This window comes from Toxorhynchites rutilus, chromosome 2 (genome assembly GCF_029784135.1).
Source record: "Toxorhynchites rutilus septentrionalis strain SRP chromosome 2, ASM2978413v1, whole genome shotgun sequence".
In the NCBI taxonomy this organism is placed as follows: Eukaryota; Metazoa; Arthropoda; class Insecta; order Diptera; family Culicidae; genus Toxorhynchites; species Toxorhynchites rutilus.
Genome location: NC_073745.1, coordinates 12436390 through 12460475, shown reverse-complemented (window position 1 = coordinate 12460475; position 24086 = coordinate 12436390). Strand labels below are relative to the sequence as shown.

At 40.6% G+C, this 24086-nt stretch overlaps 3 protein-coding genes across 5 annotated transcripts; 1 reads left to right on the top strand and 2 right to left on the bottom strand.

The window, feature by feature from the left end:
- Positions 1–323: 323 nt before the first annotated feature.
- On the bottom strand, positions 324–5642 carry LOC129765545 (uncharacterized). Its single transcript, XM_055765950.1, has one exon. The coding sequence runs from the start codon at positions 5640–5642 to the stop codon at positions 324–326; it is 5319 nt and encodes a 1772-aa protein (XP_055621925.1).
- Positions 5643–8596: 2954 nt separating this feature from the next.
- Positions 8597–23613, bottom strand: LOC129769312 (alanine--glyoxylate aminotransferase 2, mitochondrial). Of its 3 annotated transcripts, XM_055771473.1 has the most exons (7): positions 23337–23613; positions 12608–12902; positions 11722–12550; positions 11547–11660; positions 9629–9763; positions 8887–8992; positions 8597–8815 (listed from the first exon to the last, which is right to left on the bottom strand). In XM_055771473.1, the coding sequence occupies exons 1-7, from the start codon at positions 23362–23364 to the stop codon at positions 8799–8801; spliced, it is 1524 nt and encodes a 507-aa protein (XP_055627448.1). In that variant the 5' UTR covers positions 23365–23613; the 3' UTR covers positions 8597–8798. The 3 variants fall into 3 exon arrangements, with proteins under 3 accessions (XP_055627448.1, XP_055627447.1, XP_055627449.1); XM_055771472.1 differs by having other exon boundaries at positions 8597–8992; positions 23337–23612; XM_055771474.1 differs by lacking the exons at positions 8597–8815; positions 8887–8992 and adding an exon at positions 9239–9469.
- On the top strand, positions 9988–11535 carry LOC129769313 (protein amnionless). The gene is made up of 2 exons (XM_055771475.1): positions 9988–10998; positions 11061–11535. The coding sequence occupies exons 1-2, from the start codon at positions 10026–10028 to the stop codon at positions 11462–11464; spliced, it is 1377 nt and encodes a 458-aa protein (XP_055627450.1). The 5' UTR covers positions 9988–10025; the 3' UTR covers positions 11465–11535.
- Positions 23614–24086: the final 473 nt, after the last annotated feature.

Here is a 24086-nt window from a genome sequence, read left to right as displayed (position 1 = left end):
GAAACTTTTTAGCGCATACTTAAACTTTATTTCACAATTAACGAACAATGGACATAATAGAGCTTTTATAACAAGACGAACTTAACAGAGTGCTTTATTCCTTACAACTAACTGACAAACTATAGGACGATGAGTACAATTATCTATTGGATCGTGCAGTGCTACCAGACGACAAGAAAAATCTCGTCTAATTTTGAGGAAACACAGTCCTGAAATATTTCACAATCCAACATACCCGCCGCCTTGAACGATCAGTTTCAATAAACAATAATAAAAAACATTTACAATGGATGTGCTTTTAGACTTCGCTACAAATTTACAATTTATCTATCTAAATTAGAGGCATTCCGGTTGACTGGTAAGCCTATGCGTCCGTCCTGATCCAGATCTACTGATGAATCTGGTAGAAAGCAGATCTTGGAAGTGGGTCGAGTGATAACTCCGCGAGCCGTGCGAAGAGAGACGACTCTGATGATATGGTCCTTCCCAGGATGAACGTCCACAATACGTGCCAAGGACCATCGTGTAGGCGGCTGCAATTCATCCACTATGATGACCATTCTGCCGATCGAAATTCCATCGTTCCGTACTGAGCCTTTAGTGTCCTTTTGGAGCTCCTGAAGATACTCTGAACGCCAGTGACGCCAAAACCTTTGCACATGCATCTGAAGTTCTTGGAAGTGATCAAGCCGGTTAGCTGGAAGATGACGGAGATCTGGGTCGGGCAGGGCGGTTATTGTAGTGCCTATGAGGAAGTGCGCCGGAGTTAAAGCTGCTAAATCGTTTGGGTCATCTGTCATCGGTAGTAGCGGTCGTGTATTCATAGATGCTTCGACTTGAGTCAAAATGGTACACATGTCCTCGAAAGACAGCTTGGAGCATCCTAACTGACGATAGAGATGTCTTTTCGCCACCTTGACCGCGGCCTCCCAGAGACCACCGAAGTGTGGTGCTTTAGGCGGTATTAAATGCCATGTGATGCCTTCTTCTGTGCAGGCAGATGATATTTCGCAGCTGTCATTTAGCATTTCGAATAGTTCGGATAATTCGTTTTTAGCTCCCTCGAAATTCTTCCCGTTGTCCGAGTGTATGTGTAGTGGACGACCACGACGAGATATGAAGCGACGGAGAGCGCATAGAAAGGCCTGGGTTGATAAATCGCTGGCGAGCTCGATGTGGACTGCCTTCGTAGCGAAACACACAAATATGCAAATATATGCTTTAGTCGGAGCTGCACGTTTATGTATCGGCTTCAAATATACGGGCCCTGCATAGTCGACGCCAGTTATGCTGAATGGACGACTCGGAGTGACTCTCGAAGTAGGCAGCTGTCCAATTTGCTGCTGGACAGGTACGGGGTTGAGGCGAGTGCAACGAAAACAGTTTCGCACAATATTTCGAACTAATCTGCGACCCTGTAGTGGCCAGAATTCTTCACGTATGGTGGTCAGCAGTAAACGCCCGCCGCCATGAAGTAGTTTTTGGTGGAAGTACTCTGCAATTGCTCGTGTAAAAGGATGAGGATTTGGTAGTAAGGCAGGATGTTTGGTTTGGTAGGGAAGCTGGGACAGATTCAATCGACCTCCCACTCTGAGTATTTTCTCTGGGTCTAAGAATGGACTCATTTTGCGAATGTGTGAATGTTTTGATACTAATTTCTCTTTTTCCAGGTTTTTGATCTCTTCGCTGAATGCGTCTTTCTGAGCTAGGCGAATTAGAAATATTTTGGCTTTATTTAGCTGTTCAACAGTGAGTGTTTGGCAAACTGGAGGGCTATTAGTTAGCGACTGGGTTCTGGCTCTATCACGGACGTTATTGATGAAACGCATACAATATCCGATTACATGAATCATGCGTCTATACGATGACCAACGGAGAAACCACGGATTAACGGAAGGTGATGTTTGAACGGTAGCAACTACTGCTCGAATTTCCAACAGTTCTTCTGCGACGCCAGGCGGATTGGATATTGGCCAATTTCGTGATGAGAGCTGCAACCAACTTGGTCCACTTCTCCACATTTTGCTGTTGAGAAATTCTTCGACTGTCATACCACGGGACACTAGATCCGCTGGATTCTCGCAACCGGACACATGATTCCACTGAGAGCCGTGTGTGAAATGTTGAATCTCGGAAACTCTGTTTGCCACGAATGTTTTCCATACATTCGGTGGCGATCGTAACCATTGCAGTGTAACTGCAGAATCGGACCAGAAATATGATCCTGAAATGCTGATGTCAATTGCCTGTTTAATTCGTGAGTGGAGATGTGCTGCTAGAACCGCTGCGCAAAGCTCAAGACGCGCAATAGATAGCCGCTTCAATGGAGACACTTTCGACTTGGATGCTAAAAGCTGAATCCTCACGTTTCCTCGTGCATCTTCACAACGTGCGTACGTGCATGCTCCATAGGCCAATTCAGAGGCGTCAGCGAATGTATGGAGTTGTATTGACGAGTTTATCTGGAACGCAAATCGGTCAGCTCGATAAGCTGCTATCATGGGTAATTGTCGCTGATATTCTTTCCATTTTATCCTAGTCTTCTCTGGAACAGGATCGTCCCATTCGCAGGAAAGCAACCACAGTTCTTGCATTAGAATTTTTGCCTTGACGACAACAGGAGCAATGAGACCCAAAGGATCAAAAAGTCTAGCTATGGTGGAGAGTATGGAGCGTTTTGTTGGAACTTCGTGGTGATCTTGAACAACCGAATCGAATCGAAGGAAATCGCCTTCGGGCTCCCAGCATATGCCCAACGTCTTGATGGTTTCGCATGGACTGAATTGGAGTGTAGATTCAGTTCCTATCTGATCGACATTCAAACCATGGAGCACTTCTAGTCGATTTGATGTCCATTTCCGGAGCTCGAAGCCGCCTTTCTGGAGCAAATTAGTCAGTTCATTCCGCAACTGGACTGCTGTCTCTATGGATTGGGCGCCGCCAATAAAATCGTCCACATAAAAACATTTTCGTACTGCAGGTGCGCCTATTGGAAACGATTCTTTCTCGTCGTCTGCCAATTGTTGCAGAGTGCGTGTAGCAAGATACGATGAAGGTGCTAAACCGTAAGTCACGGTTAGGAGTTCGTAAACTTCGATTGGAGTTTCTTGGGAAAAACGCCAGAAAATTCGTTGCAGCGGTGTATCGTTCGGATCCACAAGTACTTGCCTGTACATTTTTGCAACGTCGCCAACTAGAGCAATTGGAAAGGTGCGAAATCGGAGAATTATGGTCAGAAGTTCATCCTGCACCACAGGACCCACGCAAAGAGCTTCGTTTAGAGAGAAGCCGGTAGAAGATTTCGCAGAGCCATCAAAGACAACTCTAACTTTTGTCGTGGTACTTCCTTCCTTAATTACGGGGTGGTGGGGTAAATAAAATGTTTGGGAGTTTTCATAATCGTCCACTCCGACCATTCGCATATGGCCGAGGGAGATGTACTCTTGTATGAATGAATGATATTCACTTTTCAGCTTTGGATTCCGTTCTAGCCTTTTCTCGAGTAATTGAAATCGCCGTAGGGCATTTGTCCTTGAGTCTCCGAGCATTATGTTGAAATCAGGCTTCCGTGGTAGGCGAACTATGTATCGCCCTTCAACGTTTCTTGTTGTAGTGGTTGCGTATGTTGTTTCACAATGTCTTTCCTCTATCGAAAAATTATCTTTCGTTTGTAACTCCTCGGTTTTCCAAAAACGCTCCAAAGAATCTTCCAATGATACCGTTGCTACTTCTACAACACTGCATGACAATGTTGCTTCATTTTTAGGGTGGACGGTGTGAGATGAGCCTGCTACAATCCACCCGAAAACACTATCGACCAGAATGGGTAAGTTACTTCGCAGTTGGATGCGATTAGCGGTTGGGAAGAATGAATAAAAATGTCTTGCACCTAGAACCATATCAATCGGCTGACTTTGATTGAACGTGGGATCGGCCAAAAATAAATCGCTCGGGATGGCCCAATCCGATATAGGAATGTTGTGGGCGGGAAGATTTGCAGTCACTTTATCCATCACCAAGAATGTGACACCGGTAGAGAAATCAATCTTTCTGGATTTGATATTAGCAAACACAGATCGGTTTACTACCTTAGCTAATTTTCCAGCTCCTTGAATTGTAACATTCACACTGTTTGAGCGTAGTCTTAGCCTTTGAGTTAATCGCTCAGATATCAAATTAGGCTGTGAAGCACTATCAAGGAGCGCGCGCGCTGGATGTTCATGTCCGTACGCATCTACGACATTTACTACTGCAGTGAGTAGGAACACATTTTCATATGGTTGTTGGACAGGTAAACTTATTTCTTGAGGTGAGTGGTTTTCGCTTTCGGCGATTGTCGATTGTTGCGTGGGTGGTGTGGACACGTTATTTCGTGCAGGAGTAACAGGTAAATTTTGAATAGCGTTACCGTTCATGCGATGTTTGGCATTGTCGTTTGACGTGACATGAAGTAGAGTGTGATGTCGGCGATTGCAGTGTCTGCAATTGAAGTTGGATGGACAATTACGAGCCATATGATCATCTTTTAAGCAGTTGAGACAGAGACGCTTTAAGTTTACTAGTTGCTGTCTTTCAGACAATGAAAGCTTATTGAACCTTTGACATTTGATCAGCGGATGGTGCTGATTGCAAGCGGGACATTTTCCCTCCAAATTGGTTATCGATGAACAGGACGAAAGACGAAAGTGAGGCGTCTTTTTGGTCGAATGAATAGATGTACAAGAGCGTGGTGTTTCCACGTGATGGTTGACGGAAATCGATTCCAGCACTCTAATCCTACGTTGCAGGAAATCTATTAGGCAATTATAATTCGGTTCGTTCACAGTTGAAGCGTGGTCCTCCCATGCCTTCAATGTGTCGTTGTGCAGGCGTGTGCACAGAAGGTGCTCGAGTATGGTACTCCAGCTGTCGGTTGGCTCTCCTAATTGGCGTAAAATTTTCGTATGACGATCGAATTCATCTACTAGCGCATGCAATGTCGCAGCGCATTCAGTCTTCATGGAAGGGATTTCGAAGAGCGCTTGCATGTGGCGTTTCTTCAAAAGGTAATCGTTCGCGTATCGCCCCTCGAGCGTTTGCCAAGCCAGAATATAGTTGGCAGAGCTGATAGCGATCGACTCTATTAATTGAGCCGCTTCTCCTTTAACTGCTGCTCGCAAGTAATGAAATTTTTGGATGTCTGGAACATCCGGGTTTGAATGAATGAGAGCCAGAAACGTATCATGAAATGTGAGCCACTGTTTGTAGTCACCGTCGAACTCAGGAAGAGAAATGGTAGGAAGTTTTATCCCAGAGAGAGTGGGATTAGCGTGGGAGGGTGGAGGAATTCGAGCGTTATCAGATAGCGGTGCAGGTAGCTTTGCAAGTAAATTTGCTTTTATTGCGAATAAACGAGATTCGAAATCAGCACGAATCTCAGCGTTGCGTGCCATACCTTCATAATTGATTTCGGTGTCCTCCAATTGAGCCTGGACTTCTTCAAGAGTATTCCACATACTATTCAGATACTCAAGCCTCAACGGTACCTGCAGTTGATCCCGATCGGAAATGTATCCAGCCAGAAAGGCCTCAGCCCGACCCAGTGCGGCGATCATCGTGTCACGACGGCAATTTAGTTGTCTCCTCTGCTGTTCGTCGGCCATTTTGTAGAAACGCGATTCAGTTGAATTTTCTACAAAAAAGACCCCAGTAGACCCGGCGGGAAGGAGTATTTAAGCTTGGAAAGATACTCACCTTTTCCAAGGCTCAAAATGCCTTGTATTAAATTAATTGCTCCTTATCGATGTCGATGATCCAGGTGAATAATAGCCTCGTTGAAAGGATAGGTATTCTCAGGTAATAATTGTTACGTTTGTATCCAATGCTGATAGTCCAGAAAACGTCGTTGGCCGCTCGATGACCCAGAAAACGTGCAGAAAAACGAGATCTTAAGCGTACCTATGTAAAAACGTGCTGGGAAATGGACTGGTAATCACCTGACGGTCGCTTAAAGCGAGCCTTGTATTTATCGCAACGATAGTCGTTTCGTGAAAATGGAATCCAATGGCGTTCGATTCGGAGTATCCTGGTCACGGCACCAATTTTATGATCGGTCAAACCCTACGTTGTGTCTTAATTTTTGTTTTTACAGGACATCCGACACTTTCCCGATCGAATCGTTGTGGATTTCGAATCAAAGCACGTTTTAACATTCAAATTACAGAGAAACTTTTTAGCGCATACTTAAACTTTATTTCACAATTAACGAACAATGGACATAATAGAGCTTTTATAACAAGACGAACTTAACAGAGTGCTTTATTCCTTACAACTAACTGACAAACTATAGGACGATGAGTACAATTATCTATTGGATCGTGCAGTGCTACCAGACGACAAGAAAAATCTCGTCTAATTTTGAGGAAACACAGTCCTGAAATATTTCACAATCCAACGTATATATATAACTAAATAACGTTCGGGATAGATGAAAGTCGAACAGCCTTGCTATACTGTTAAAAAGTCTCTGCAAACCGTTGAATCCACCAAAAATGCTGTAATTCGTGTGGTGTACGGGCAATCGTAGCATCGCATTATATATTATTGATGTTTGCCTATTTACACAAAATTTTGTCTAAAGGGTGTGTCACATCAAATTGCATCACGGAAAAAACGCTGTAGAAATTTAATTTTTAGAAGTTATATCTTCAGCTTTCGCTTATAATCAGATAAGAGTGTATAGATCACGTTGGCCATGCTTCACTGTAAATTTTTCGTAAATTTGGAAAAATGTCGTCGAACGAAAAAGAGCGTCGTGAATTAATCCTGTGCACTCATTTCGAGAATCCGGAGTTGTCACATCGGGACATCGGTAAGATGCTGGGAATCGTCCAATCCACGGTCAGCAGAGTACTAAAACGATACTTCGAGAACCTAACCATCGACCGGAAGGTGAAGAACGGCAAAAATGGGTGCTCCGTCAGTGAAAAAGATCACAAGCGCGTAGTTAAGCAGTTTAGACGTGATCCGAGCAGTTCGGTCCGGGATGTCGCCAATAAGCTGAATTTGTCAAGTTCATTCGTCCAGCGGGAGGGCCTGCGTACATACAAGGTTCAGAAGGCTCCTAACCGCGACGAAAGGCAAAACATGGTGGGGAAGACGCGAGCCCGGAAGCTGTACACCGAAATGCTGACGAAGCCGCATTGCCTGGTAATGGACGACGAAACCTACGTCAAAGCGGACTTTCGTCAGCTGCCGGGCCTGTTGTTCTTCTCCGCAGAGGACAAATTCAGCGTTCCGGAGGAGATTCGCAAGCAGAAACTATCCAAGTTTGCCAAAAAGTACATGGTGTGGCAAGCGATCTGCTCTTGCGGAAAGCGGAGCGCCCCCTTCGTGATGACCGGCACGGTAAACGGGCAGGTTTACCTTAAGGAGTGCCTACAGAAGCGCTTACTACCACTATTGAAGCAGCACGAGGGCCCGACCATCTTCTGGCCGGATCTCGCTTCGTGCCACTATTCAAAGGACGTGTTGGAGTGGTACGAAGCCAACGGGGTCACCTTCGTGCCAAAGGAAATGAACCCGCCCGACGCGCCGGAGCTTCGCCCAATAGAGAAATATTGAGCGATTATGAAGCAAGCCCTCCGAAAGAACCCAAAAGTTGTCAAATCGGAGGCGGACTTCAAGAGAAAATGGATTTCTGTTAAAAAAAAACTACAACCTGACGTTGTACAGAACCTTATGGACGGGGTAAAGAGGAAGGTGCGAGCATACTGGCTTGGGCTCGAAGTATGAATAAAAAGAAAATGCCAAAAGTTGTTTAATAGTTTTTTACTGTCTAAAATTTTCAAAAGGATCGGTCTACTGGGCGAATTTCTACAGGGTTTTTTCCGTGATGCAATTTGATGTGACACACCCTTTACACTACTACGATTGCGTCAAATTGGCGCATATCCGTAAAGATAGGTATACTACTTAGAGAATTTCGATATTTCAACGCTTTTGATGAAAATAAACTTCGATATATATTTTTATATTTATATATGCAAATTTTTTTTGTAATTTTCCTTATTAAATTCGAAATGCGTCAAAATGACGCGTCCTGTAAACCTAGTGTTAACAGTTCGGATGAAAAGTTTATAAGGTAACACAGTAAAACCCCTATTTTTTGCAAAATCCAATTTTATTATTCAACATAATGCCCTCGAGGGCAATATAGCGAGTTTGCTACTTTTCGATACAATTTTTATAGTACTCTTTCGTTTTTTTTCCAAAATAAGCCTCAGTTTCGGTAATCACTTCATCATCGGTCCTAAATTTCTTGCCAGCGAGCATTCTCTTCAGGTCTGCGAACAGAGAATAGTTGTTGGGGCCAGATCTGGAGAATACGGTGGATGCGGAAGCAATTCGAAGCACAATTCATGCATTTCTGCCATTCATTAATTTGTGATTTTTCAATTTTTTTCATAATAACAAAAGCTGCTTTACTTGCAATGCCGTAACTCACGAACCAATCGACCGATTGCTGTCAAATTTTGACACGTATCCATTGAGAGATGGTGCTTTGTGATAGTCAAGTAGATTTTTTCAAGAGGCGCCATCTAGACGTCGTGATACATTCTCGTGATATATGTGCAAGCTCCATGGCATGCGTGAGATTTATTTTACCATCGGGTTACACATGTTTGGCGAATATATGTTCAGCTCTTTGCATGATGTTCAGGACTGTACTCGAGCAGAATACTGAGGCTGAGGTTTCTAATCCTTACATGTCAATCCAGCCCTTATATATATTCTAATTTAATTTTAGCATCACAGTTCTATATTGAATGATATCCTAAACTTAATCAAAAAAGGAAAATGTTATAAATCACAGCAGTATATTATGGCATTAACATTTTCTACAACCCCGTTTCCGCTTCTTTTGAAACGCTTGGCACGCGTAATCTATCACAGTGAGCGCATAATCTGCATCCCCTCGGCTAACGCATAGCGGTGGTTTTAATCGCAATACCTGTGAAATACACAGAAGAGCAAACAAGTATATCAATATATAACGCTAGTGAATCTTAGAATATGAATGATATGTGATTTCAAAATGATATGAGTGTGTACCACTTGTATTAGATACCAATGTTATATATTAACACATTATCTATTGCTCCCAGAAGTAGAAATTCAGAACTCGGGCTTTGGAAGGACCTTCTATATATCGAATTCTACATTGTCAAAACATTGTTGTTTGAATTACAACAAAACATTATTGTTTGAATTTAAAATAGTTTTTATTTTCCATTGAAGTCCAATAGCAGCTTTTTGTATTCGTTGTGTGTTCTGAATCGCGTATTAGTGTTAATTTTTTCCAGACTATCTCAGTCTCAGATTAGTTTTTGGCACCCACGGAATGACGCTCAAGTGCCACATCAAGCACTTGCAGTGCAAGGTCGACATCTTCTTTGGTTAGACACATCGGTGGTTTTATTCTAAGTACCTGTTGAGTACAAGTAGGGCGGAAAATAGTAATTTTAGGAACAGCGGATAGTAGTAATTAGTTGTTTTAGGAAGAAGAAGTCAATATACAGACATTTACACGAGTAAACTTTACAAACAGTGGTTGATTCTTTTACGCTGTAAGACGTGGTATACTTACGTTAGCATTGAAACCGCCTCGCCCGAACAGAACGCCCATATCCTTACACGTTTCCCAAATCTCAACGAAATGTGGTGCGCTGAGATGTTGACGAGTTTCCCTATTCGCCACAAGTTCAACGCCAATCATCAATCCCTGAAACAATTTTGAAAGCATCAGACCACATCACATTTTCAAAATTCCGTCAAAATGCGAAACACAAGTTTCACTTTAATACAATGTGCTCCTGTTTGCGTGAAATGTGTTGTGCAATATTTCATACGATTTGCATTGAACCGCGTCTCTGCCCAATCACTGATGCACGTGAACATTATCAGTCTGTCCTACGCCCACTTTTGAGCTAGCTTTTTTAAATGAAGCAAAATGGATATTTTTCAGTATCAACCTAGCTTTCAACATGACTACTTCAAAACTATTGCTTCTAATAACCATCGCGATTGAATTCTGTCTCGCATCCAAAGTTTGGCAGCACGATCTCAATTTCGACAACCCTTTGAATTGGGCTAACCAAAATCCACCAAAACCTGGACAACCGTTACAATTCCCGACAAGACTGAACGCCATAGTTCAGTTTCCTTCCAGTGTCTCAAGCGAATCGATAACTCTTCCGCGGGACGGTGTTTTAATGTTTCCAAACGGTGAAGCTTCGTTGGCTTTCGGCAATGGGAGGAAACGTCAGGAACCGGCAATTTTTCAAACACCAGTTCGCAAACCGTACTATGCTATCGAAAACTGGAAAACTGTGGACGACAACACAAACAGGCTCATCGAGATGAACCAAGCAGTGCCACATTTGGAGCGCATTCCTTGCCAGTACGAGACGGCCGTATTCTCCGAAACGCCGTCGCCAGTTGATTTTCAGTATCACGAAGCTATCGAAGTGAAGGACATCAGTTATGGTGGACAGCGAGGACTGGAAGAGTTTCGTCGCTTCCTCGTCACCGACATCGGGGGGTTTGTGTTTTATAATGCGGAGGAAATTTTGATCAGGGAAGGCAAATGCAAGAGTCCTGAAAAATGTTCCTGTCAACCAGAATGGGTTAAGGGGGCGGTTTGTCCAAATGAAGTGTGTAAAATTCCTTACTGTACCAATCCTATAGTTCCCTTTGGTCATTGTTGTGCCATCTGCGGCAGCGTCTTGAGAATGGACTTACTAAATTTCGGTGAGAGTTTTGATCTGAGTGGATTTACAAGGAAACTAGAGAGAAAAATTGCGGCCTCGGATGTGGATAAATCGTTAGTGGATTATCACATCAGCGTACAAAATGACGCACTCCAGCTGGTGATTGTAGACAAGAAAGATTACGATGAGATTAGTGTGAAGCTTATGAACTCTCTTGAGCCGTTCTTTTCGAAGCAATTTTTGAACGGTACGTATTATGGCATGCTTTCGAAAATTCAGTACTAATTGAATATTTTTCCTTCACTGCAGGTCACAACATTTTGCATGCTGGGCATCCTTACATGCCCTATGAAAGCAGCCAGGTATTTCTGCTGGTGTTTGTATCCCTGCTCGCAGTTTCAATGTTTTTCACGATAATCTATGTTTATTATTACGATGACAAGATGGTTCCACAGATCACCGCGCAAATTCGTAACGGTAATTTCTTCAGATCTCCGTTTGTTTTTGCAAGATTCTATCCGAACAACGATAATGAGGAGTCTACAGTCGATATAGATTTCAATCAATCTGGCGTGGAAAACCTAAATTCATCGTTCAACAATCCGATGTTTGAGGGGAACGCGAGCGGCACATCAGCTCCGAATGATGTCGGCGAAAGGGCTGAAGAAAAGTTATTTGTTGACGTTGAATTAACTAATCAGAAGCCACAATAGTAGTCTTGAGTTGCCACACTAAGCTCATCCCAGTTATACGAGAAAAATAATATAATTTCTTATAGATGTAATCTCTACTCACTTTTCCTCTCACATCACCGATGACATCATATTTATCCCGCAGTTTAGCTAGACCATGAAGCAGATATGTGCCAACCTCATTAGCATTCTTTTGCATCTCCTCTTCATCAATTATCTGAAACAAAAATAAAATTTAGCATGTTTTTCCGCTGCGTTTGCTATGCTAAAACACTTGCATCCAAAACAGCCATTCCCACCGCGCTAGCTAACGGGTTGCCACCGTATGTGTTGAAATGCAATGCTTGCGAGAGCACTTCGGCCACTTTACGGGATGTTACCACTGCCCCTATTGGAAACCCGTTTCCGATACCCTTCGCCATTGTCACAATATCAGGGGTGATGGCGTGTCCCTCGAATCCCCAGTAATGTTCTCCAGTTCGGGCAAATCCGGATTGCACCTCATCGGCCACAAACAGTCCTCCGTTGGCTCTCACTAGTTCGGCAGCCTTTTTGATATATCCCTTAGGGTACTGCACTGTTCCACCAACGCCCTGTATCGATTCAGCAAACATGGCGGCAACCTTCCCACGTGGTAGCGAATACTTAAATATTTGCTCCAATTCATCGTAGTAATTGTCCGAAGCAAGACATTGCCCCACGGCACAATCGCAGTTGCGTGTAGTTTGTATCGGCGAATCGCGGCAGTTTTTCCCACCCCAAATACCGGTGTAGGGGTCAGGATTCATAGCATGAATCAAGCCGTTGCTTACTCCGGCCAGAGAGTATCGCCAAGTGGAATGTGCGGTAAGTCCCATCGTGTATGGGGATGCTCCGTGGTACGCGTTTCGGAAGCTAATAATTTCATGATTTCCAGTGTATAGCCGAGCGATGAGCATCGCCAAATCATTTGCTTCCGAGCCAGAATTGACAAAGTAGACATTCTTCAGGTCCCCTGGAAGTTTCGATACCAACTTTTCCGCATATTCGTGCACTTTCGGATGCATGTAAATGTTTGTTGTATGCCATAGTGTGTTCATCTGTTCCGCTAGCGCTGCATTGACTTTTCTGAAATGATAGTGAGATTTTAATTCCGTTTATCATAGCTTCATAACAGTCTTGTACGGGTGGCAATGACCAACGGAAACCGTTACAATTCCTCCAAACATGTCCAGATAGCGTCGTCCCTCATGATCGTACAGCCACTGCATGCTGCCCTTGTGGATGAGCAGTGGTTTTTTGTAATACGAGGTAACATTTGGTGTAAGAAATTGCTTCCGCAAGGTAGTGATTTTGTCATAGCTGTGCTTGGAATACACCTGAGAATCTGAACCGATTCCGTTCGACTCAGGCGTTTCCTTAAGTACTGTGCTAGCTTGAGTGGAGAGACATCTGCACTGTTTAGCACAAGATGAGATTCCTGAAAGTGAAGAACGAAACGCATTTGTTAGATAGGATACTCGAAATTTAACCACATAATTAATATGAAGTGCTAGAAGAATGGATTCACTTTAAATGTGGTGGTTGTGGTAAAAGTGGTCCGTCAACGTATTAGAAGCATATGCCTCGGCTTCTCCCGTCAAAGAGTCTGGCGAGAAGCAATGGGCGACATTCAAAAAGCCTTTCTAGATGTCGGTGAGAGTTCGTTTGGTGTAATACGCTGGAATAATGAATTTTACCCATATGTCAGAAGATAGTTAGGAACATGAGGCAAACCAAGAAGAGAGCCATTTTCAATCTTTGTTGAAATAAAAAATAGAAGGGCCAAAGTAATTGTTTGCCTCTGAGCATCCGTTTTATACCTCCTTCATTTCTGTTGCATCCCGAGCAACTCGATTGGCGCACTCCTTTTGAGCTTTGTTTTTTGACAATTGCCCGACATTACTCAATTGGGTAGAATTGGGAGCAATTGAGTCGCATGAGGTCTTTTTCGATGAAATCAACTTCGATGTCCCGATACATTCGCAACACACTTCGCGGTTGTTGTGACATAATAATCTATATATATAAAAATGGAGTGATGTCTGTCTGTCTGTCTGATTCTTATAGACTCGGAAACTACTGAACCGAACGACATGAAAATTGGTATGTAGGGGTTTTTGGGGCCGGGGAAGGTTTTCGTGATATTTTGAGACCCCTCCCCCCTCTCTAAGGGGGGGCTGCCATACAAATGAAACACAAATTTCTGCATTACTCGAGAATTAATCAAGCAAATGAAACCAAATTTGGCATGTGGAGGTTTTAGGATGCAATAAATGTTTCTATGATGGTTAGACAGTCCTTCCCCCACTCAATGGGGGGGGCTGCCATACAAATGAAACACAATATTCTGCATTACTCGAGAATTAATCAAGCAAATGAAACCAAATTTGGCATGTGGAGGTTTTAGGATGCAATAAATGTTTCTATGGTGATAAGATACTCCTTCCCCCTCTCTTAGAGGGGGCTGCCATACAAATGAAACACAATTTTTTGCATTACTCGGAAATTAATCAATCAAACGAAACCAAAGTTGGCATGTGAAAGTTTTAGGGTGCAATAAATGTTTCTATGATGGTTAGACAGTCCTTCCCCCACTCAAAGGGGGGGCTGCCATACAAATGAAACACAAATTTCTGCATTACTCGAGAATTAATCAAGCAAATGAAACCAAATTTGGCATGTGGAGGTTTTAGGATGCAATAAATGTTTCTATGGTGTTAAGATACTCCTTCCCCCTCTCTTAGAGGGGGCTGCCGTACAAATGAAACACAAATTTTTGCATTACCCGAGTATTAATCAAGCAAATTAAACCAAATTAGGCATATGGAAACTTTAGGGTGCAATGAATGTTTCTATGGTGGTTAGATACCCCTCCCCCCTCTCTTAGGGGTGGCTGCCATACAAATAAAAACCCAAATTTCTGCATTACTCGAGAATTAATCAAGTAAATGGGCGGGACGAAGTTTGCCGGGTTAGCTAGTATAGTATAAAACTTCACACTTCCTTATTTTCCATCACTTTAAATGGATCGTTCAGTTGTACGCTTATATCCTCCAACATTCGAACTTTGTTCCAATCAGCTGTTGATCTGCTTCACTTGGCGCTACATATTCGGATTCCATCGAAGAAAGAGTAACACAACATTGCCTCCGACTTACCCACGATACTACTGCACTAGCTTAGTGAAAAACTAAATCAGTTGTAGATCTAGTAGTGATACTAGTGATACTACCATCCAATCGAGGAGTGAGTGAAAACGGAACGTTCATCGTTCTAGCCGAGAAAATGATAGTTGTTGCCAAATAATGACATGTAAATCAGCCGATTGTTTTGAATTTTTCATTGATAATACTTATCAATTTGGAAATGGTCTTATAGAAACTGGACAGCTGAAATTATCATATTTAACCACAATAAATAAACAAATAACTCTTTTGAACGAAATTAACGTTAAATATACTTTATTCTAAGCTTTCTACAATTTATGAATGTATCTTGTTAAAATTCTAACTGTTTGTGTTGCAACGAAGTATAATCAGGGTGGTCTTATAGAAGTTGGACATAGTGTATGTACGAGAAAATATACCGAGAGAAAAATGTTGGCACTACCATCGGAAGGTGGTCCTCGACCAGCACTAGATTAGAATCAGTACCGGAGGTATGAAGAGGGTTGTCAGGGTTATTGATTGCTCTCCGCTAAGATATGATACATGACTGGAATACTTGATGGAACAACTCTCTGCTGAGGGTTGACCGTGGATGTTAGGAAGGGCTCCGTCTCGTCAACCTGTGTATGAGGTGTACGATAAAGCGCATGATGGGATACGTGGCGGAACAACGTCTTGTCAGCCTGCATGCGATATGTGATGTAATAATCATGCAGCTGCTCCGTGTGAGCAAATGAACGACAAGTGGATGTCTGGTATAGCAAGCCACGCATAATGGGGCATCTCTTTTGAGTGGAAAGCATCAAAGTGGTGATGAATATGCTATTCAGCATGGTGTCATATATCTAGGAGGTGATTGGCCATTGATTGGTAAGAACATTTGAAACAACGTAATAGTTCGCAGCTAAGTGGTGCGGACTCAATCCACTTCATTTTCAAGCAAATTCATGCATGTTTTCAAGCGATTTCTTGCAATAAATTTTCAGACCACCAGGGATGCCAGATTTACAAACATGTTTGTAAATTTACAGACATATCTGTAAAACACTTATTTTTGTTGTAGACTTTTTGGATATAACAATATTTCACAGGTTTTTGAAAAAATAAGAGGCTCTATTCATCACATCAAAGATATTTCACTCACCATATGACATTTTTCCATAGTTTAGTTTGGAACTCACACACATAAGTACTTTTGCCCTGACATCATTACAGAAGAAAGAGAGTATACGGTTATTCACAATTAATGAAAAATTTCATTCTCTGCAGGTAAGGAAAAATCTTGAACGAAAATTGTCTCTGATAATTATATTCTGTTCTAGATAAGATTGTTTTGCTGAAATGCAAGGAGATTTATTGAAAAATAGTTAAGTTAGGGTCAGGACTATGTCTTCTGAGTATTTTAACAACATCGAATAAAAATTTTCATTCTATTTTCAACAACTTACATTCGCTTTCGGGTCTGCTTATGACGAAATATGGGTTACTGTTCGATATTGTAACCACAGACATGATTCATGGCCGTGTGGTGATCTAAAACTTGTATAGCCTTGCATGGCGGATGGAAAATATACACTGCATTTTCTTATAAATTTCATCAACGATAAGACCGCAAGCCTTGGTGGATGTCCAATATATCAACGAAGAAATACTGATTTTTATAAAAATTAACAGCGCGTATGTATGTGTAGATCGTTGAAATATTTAAACACACTTACAACACATAAGTTATTAAGTGGTCCGAAAAATCAATTTCTTTTCACATTTTCCCAAAAATGACAAATGAAAATTATTAACTTTTGAATCACTGAACCGATTTAGATGATCGACATATAAAATTGAAACTAATGACAAAGCCTTTTATTGGAAAATATTTAACTTGCGAAAAAATTATTATATTTTAGTAATTATTGATTGTAGTCGTTTTTTATTTTTTTATGACTCTGGACTAGAGGGCGCTATATTTTTTTATATTTTTTCTTGAAAGCTGATGATTTTTTACATATCATATCTCGATATCAGAGATGCTATTTTTTCGTTTTTTAGATATGATTTTTTCAAAGTTAACCGGTGGTTCGAAAAATCATTTTTCCCCCTTTGTCCAAAAATAACTTTCCGCAAAAAATCATAACATCTGAACTACTGAACCGATTTAGATGATCGATATATTAAATTGAAGCCAATAAGCATAATTTGAAAAATATCACACTTGCGGGAAGATTGGATTCTAGTAGCATAGGTCTAGTTTAGTCACATATGAATATTGATCGAAGACTTAAAACATGTTAAATTTACAAAATTATAACTTAAAAACGATAATTGCAGCATCTCGGATGTCGAGATATGTTTGGTAAATAATCCTCAGCTTTCCATAAAAAAATATAAGAAAAAATAGAGCGCTCCTATCTTTAACCGAGAAAACTATGAAAAACTAACTCAATCAATAATTACAAAAACAAAAATTAAATTTTTCTCAAAAGTAATGTTTTTTCAAAGAAAAATAACTCGTCAGCTTCAATTTGATATGTCGATGATATGAATCGGTCCAATAGTTCATAAGTTATGACTTTTTGTAGTGGGAAAAATGGGGAAAATTGTTTTTCGAACCATCGATTAGTTCTGAATATTTCAAAAACGAAAAAAATAGCATCTCTGATATTGAGATATTTTATGTAAAAAACTCTCAGCTTTCAAGAAAACATATAAAAAAATATAGCGCCCCCAAGTCCAAAGCCATGAAAACATTAAAAAACGACTACAATCAATAATTACGAAAATAGGATCCATATTATCTGCAAGTTCAATATTTCTCAATTAAAGCTCATTGGCTTCAATTTGATATGTCAATCACATTTGATATGTGTTTGATATGTCGATCAAATTTATAACTTTCGAACCACTTAACCGATTTAAGTGGTTCGAAAGTTATACATTTTTGAAAAAAGTCATTTTGGGAAAAGTGGAAAAAATAATTTTTTGGATCACCCTAAAATGGAAATGGGCACCCGAATGAAAAAAATAAAAAAAACACGAGTTTAATGTTTTGCGATAAAGAACAAAATTACCACTTTTGACGAAGATCTGAGAACCACTATATTGGTTTGGCATGGAATGGCTGTATATGTATACAAAATACAATCTTACGTGCATCGCGATGTACAAAGTATTAATGAATATGTGAAAATTAACGTTAAAAGACATTTCTATAGATCTGCACACTTTTACAGACTTTTCCACATTTTTAACAGACATTCACATATTTTTACATACTTTTTTTTTAAAATCATCTGGCATCTCTTCCTTCCACTTTTTATCGAATATTTTCAAATCGCAGGAGTAAACATTTACGTGACTTTGACTTCGTTTGTTTTTATTTCGTTCGGAAAAACGTTATGTCAAAGAGAGGGGACATTAAAAATGCGTTGCTTAGTGAAAGACTGAGATGCTCTTTCAGAGATGCAATGGTTAATTAAACAATTAACGGGAAAATGTAGTTCGTTCATTTTATAATTTTAATTATTTTTGCCCTTGACAACAATACCTCTTTTATAGTGTTGATTATCATAAGAAAAATAACACTCCTGATCGTTGGATCTCTTTTGACATTTCAATTGGATCTTTTTTGACAGCCGTTTTGATTCAGTCCGCACTACCTAGGTTCGCAGAGCAAATCTCTTCGCCTCAGTACCGTGGCTTCGCAAACATACAACGTAGCATCTCAACAAGATATATGTTCTTTCGTCCGGCCACACCGTTTGTTGTGGGGAATCTGATACAATGTGCTCATGAGTTATGTAAATATATAGGTGTTATCCTAGATGCTAAACTCAACTGGAATGCGCACTTAGATGCAATAATCAGTAAGGCCAATACAGCCCTATGGGCATGTTCTAAAATAATAGGAAGAACATGGGGCCTTAAACCAAAAATTGTAATGTAGGTCTACACTGCCATTGTGCGGCCTAGGATAACCTATGCCTCATTAGTCTGGTGGCCAAAGACCAAGGAGACTGTAGCTACAAAAAAGCTAAACAAACTCCAACGACTAGCATGCGTTGAAATTACTGGAGCAACGCGAAGCACACCCTCGAAGGCACTGGAGGCTATCCTCCACTTGCTACCTCTGAACCAACATGTTCAGCTAGAGGCTAAGAAAAGCGCTCTAAAGCTTAAACAATGGAAAAAAATACTAGACGGAGACAAAATTGGTCACTTCTGCATCCTGAATCTCTTACTCGTAGGACCATCCTCAGAGATGAACAGTGATTGGATGGAATCTAGGACTAACTACGACATTCCATATAGTGTAATCGAACCTTCTCGTTCAATATGGGATGAAGGCGGTCCCAGTGTTCGTAATGGTTAAATCATGTTCTACACTAATGGGTCAAAATGGGAATCAGAACAAGTGCAGGAGTGTATGATCACAGAACAAAAATCTCTGTAGCTATGGGAAACTGGCCAACAGTTTTTCAAGCAGAAATAGCTGCGATAATAGAATGCTCAAATGTCTACCTTAAAAGAAAATATAGACATGCTAACATCTGCATATTCTCAGACAGTCAAGCGGCACTTAAAGCTCTAAATGTTTTTAAATGCTCCTCAAAAATTGTCTGGGAATGCATTCTCCTCTTACGGCAACTAAGTCGGATAAGTTCGGTACAACTGTACTGGATTCCTGGCCATTGTGGCATAGAGGGAAACGAGCGAGCAGATGAACTTGCCAGGAACGGCTCAAGCTCACCTTTTACTGGTCCAGAAGCATTCTGTGGAATTTCTGACTGTGTGTTGAAAGGTGAGCTGAAGAAATGGGAAGACCGGGAAGTGTTAGCCAACTGGTTGGCGGTACAACTTAACCAGTCAAAAAATTTATCACGCCGAGTATTAAAATTACTCAACAATTGCTGAGTCTTAATAAGAAAGACTTCAGCACAATCACGGGCCTTATAACAGGACACTGTCCGAGTAAATACCATCTCAAAAACATAGGTTTAGTGCAAGATGATATTTGTTGTTTTTGTAATACCGAAAGCGAAACCTCGGAACATTTGCTCTGTAATTGTGGAGCTCTAACTAGACGCAGACTTCAATACCTTGATAAGGTTATTCTGGAGCCCAAGGAAATTTGGTCTGCGTCGTCGATCAGGATTATAAAATTTATCAAACAGAGTATTCCTGATTGGCACCAATCATAACAAACATGCCGGGTGTTCGGGTTCGATTCCCGTTCTGGTTGGGGGAATTTTTCGTCAAAGAAATTTCCTCCGACTTGCACTGTGATCACGCGTATTCTAGAGCTTGCCACTCAGAATGCATTCAAGGCGTGTTATTTGGCATAGAAATCTCAACTAAGTACTAATAAAAATGACGCAAGTAATACTACGTTGAGACGGCGAAGTTTCCTCTAGGAACGTTAGTGCCATTGAAGAAGAAGAAGACCTATCTCGCTATAGCTTTCAGTCTATTTCTTCATCAATAAGCAGTAGGTAAGCTTGAAGTGGAGTATAAAAAAATGGGATATATCATAATAGTTCAGAATAATGGACGCAGTGGTTCACATCCAACAGGGAAAAAAAAACGAGTTATGCCCGCGAAAAACTTTCTCAACGAGCGCCACATGTAGGGGTAGTGGGGGCAAATTGGTCATGGGGGGTAAAGTGGTCACCTGCTTGTTCGGTAGTATAACTATTGACTATAGATGCCGTATTGATAGTCACCTTATGTTTGAAAAATTTAATGACTTTTGAGTCACCCTGTACTTCAGTAGAGCTGTCGCATGTCAAAATATAAATAAAAACAGAAATTGCTCTCTCGATAGTCATTCGGCCGTAGTTCTATGCGCATGATATCAAAGGAATTTCTCGTGAAATTTAGTTTATTCAATCTAATATATTGGACAAATCATCAGTTTGGACGACTGTTCACATATTCTAGGAGAGGTGAACAGATATTTTGTTTAATCTCAGCGATTAATTAGCATAGAAATTACTTTGATGTTTGGGGGCAAAGTGGTCATAGGTGAATAACTACTTACAATATTCTGTTTACTAAATCCGATATACCGCATCACATTCTGCTCTTGAGGAGGATCCTTTTGTGGCTTTGACCCTGGACAAATATGCCACTCCAACTAAACCAAGTCTCATTATGCGGAATGTTATATGTTTCTTACTACGTTTTTGTATGCATGATGCTTTTATATACATGATGCTTTGTATGCTACGTTGAAGACTCTAGGTGAATAGGCCAAGCTTATTTAATACATGTACCAACTATATCAAATATGATTTGAACAAATTTGCACGAAAAGAACGCATAAATCTATCCCATTTAGCTTGATATGTGCGAGTGACCACTTTGCCCCCACTAGGTGACCACTTTACCTCCAAGCAAAAATAATGTTCAATTTTTCACCTTTTTTTCTAATGATGAAAAATGTACTATTTTGAATTTTTATAATTAAAGCCGTTAGGTATCTTGAACATCAATGAGTTGAACTACAATATTCTTCGCGAAACGGGAATTAAAGCGGTATGTGGACGCTGGAAATGGGCATATTCCTTAGGCTGACCACTATGCCCCCACTTCCCCTACTCGTCACCACCAATTTTGATTCTGAGGTCAAAATAATGGGGACGAAGTCTCCATTTAACAGGGATAAGAAATCGAGGTTCGTGTGTGATTGTCCTTATACCCTTAGTTTTTCCTTTTCCTTTTCCTTTGTGAGAGATCGGATCCCTTCTTAAGAATAAGATGAAATGTAAATACATATTAGATATAAGATAGGTTTAAGAATTGAGTGTGATGAGTGTGATTGAGAGTGTGAGTGTGATCAATGTCAACATATCCTCATATCCCCTCCTTTTCCTGAAGAAAATATGTCACCCTTCTAAACTCGAGTTGACCGCGAGTAATCGGTTTCCTATATTATTAACATTAGAATTAAGGAAAAATGTATATATACTAGTAACAATACAGTAAGGAGTTCGGCTCCTTTAAACCTATGTAACTGAGCCTGTAAAAATAAACGATATAAATAAAAAAAAAAAAAAAGAAATCGAGGCGGCACAGGCCTCCAAGATGACGCGATCCGAGTCCACCGCCGACCCGCCATCGGAAGCCGATTCATCGAATAGTGGATTCAGATTCTGGACTTCCCAACTTGTTCACCAGGTCAGAACGCAATCCAGAATTTGTAGTCGTACAAAATCGTACGAAAAGAATACGCAGATAAGTAGCGACATGGAGTGTATCTACATGGAACGAGATTCATCGACGCTGAACAAGACTGATAACCGTGAGGAAATCTCAAGAGAGACATACCTAAGGTTTTCGCCGACAAAGCTTTCATATCAATGGACATATTGATTTTCTGCTCCTCAGAAGAATGAGATCCAAGGTAAGTAAATAAGCCAATAAACGTGAATGGCCCTCAAGTTAATTCCAGTGATCGAGACGAAAGTTTATAATTTTATTTTTGTACACTGTTGGTTTCAGAATAAGAGAGTTGAAATCATGAGTAATAAGTAACATCAACTTCATTTGCGTATTACGTCAATCCTGATTAACAATCCTGCAAAATCATATCTTTTGGCGAACCAGAAACACTGATGTGCGATAACCTTTTCTTCGAACTACCCCCTAGTGCCTTTGTGGAAATGCTATGTGCCTTCATTGAACCTAACGCATTCAGTTTTAGAATGTCTGTTATCGCTGCGATTATACTGTAAGCAGTTTGTCCCCTGGTTCAAACCATCACTGTGCCTGGTCGACGGCGATCAACGAAATGCGCGCGATCGGATTGTGATTTGCAACTGATTACCATATTGTATTTTTAATTGCGGGTTCAGTTGAAGGGCAATTTTATTTACTACAGCACTTTAAACTACTTTTCGCTTTCGTGACTAAAGGGTACGGAAACTGTTGTAAAAACTCCTGCGAATGAATGGGGATGAAGAATATTGCCTTTATTGGGAGCGAAACAAAAGAACATAGGTATGTGGGAGTAGGCAACACCCGGTTCAATTATTCGAAGCTTTTGCTCGATTTACATGTGTTCGTTAGATTGATTCGTTAATGGCACCGGCTGTTGCGTGCATGATGCTGTTAGCACTGCGCCTCTGTCGTGAATTGTTTATCAACGCTGATTAACATATAATTCAATCAAACACCAGTACGACACACATAGTAAACAAATATCATAAGAAGAAAGAGCCACATATGTATATTAATTCCAGTCGCAATCACAGGAGTTTGTTGGACAACGCAATTTGCATTTCATTTTCAAAATGTTTGGAACATTTTTTGTTCACACTGCAGGGTACTAACTGGAACCGCGCCATCGTTTCAAAGGTCAGTTTCATCTGTTTTGCGTCTTTCTCTTCGAACTCAAGTATGCAGTCTGAGCATAACGTTGGTATGCGTTGTAATATGGATAATGGTATATCATCATTGATATCGCAACAGTTGTTTAATCAGTCGATATGTGAACGGATGGATCTGAACAAAGAAATTTCACAGAATAACAGCTAAACCAACCAAGACGAGAAGCATGAATCTCCTTTCCATCTTCTTCTGTCATGAAATCACGTTTTCAGATGTAAACGTGTTAAATCTCATATACACACTGTGTCGTTTCGTATCATCTTCAAACATATTTGAACATTAAACATTAACTGATCCTAAATATGCACTCAATCACCAACCTGAAGGAGGAAACTTTCTCAGCAGCATTTTAATATGGTTCTGGCTTCGATTGTACGTTCTTTATCTGAACACTCAAATTCTTCCAGCCTCCAGTTTCTTCTTGTAATACACAAAAATGCCAGAACTAATGTGTCACTTCGGACTAAATTCATGTAAACTAACTTAAAGTGTAAGCCCGACAACACAAATCACTTCGCCACTCTTGGTTCGTAGGAGAGATCGATCTGTTCTATTGCACTGCTCGACAGGAACTGTATACTAACGAATGGACTCGCATGGACTATATGCGCGCGCCACGGAGCTGTCTCTGGTGTCGTGTGTCGATTCATTATGATGCGTAGTTGCTGAACCATCCAATAGTCGTTAGGATTCCAACAACGTGGAGTTGAAAACTGAATCTAAATATCAATCAGAATTCGGAGTAAAAACAGCAACACATAATTAGAACAATTCATTTTAGTATTTAACATTATCTATTTTTTTTCTAAAATGTATGCAGGATCTAGTGTATCAATCAATACAGCTGCGTTTATACTAGCCGTCGTGCAGTCATTCCCACCGCTGATGTTATACAGGAGAAAGCCGATAATTCATGTTGACGCATTGAACTTGCTCCGTGTTCCGTTGATGTGAAGTTGAAATGGTAATGTATTATAAGGTTGAAAAAACACTTTTAAAATAAAAATTTACTTTCCCGTATCAAATATGTATTGTAAGTAACACTTAACAATGCAAAACTTTTTTTTGCA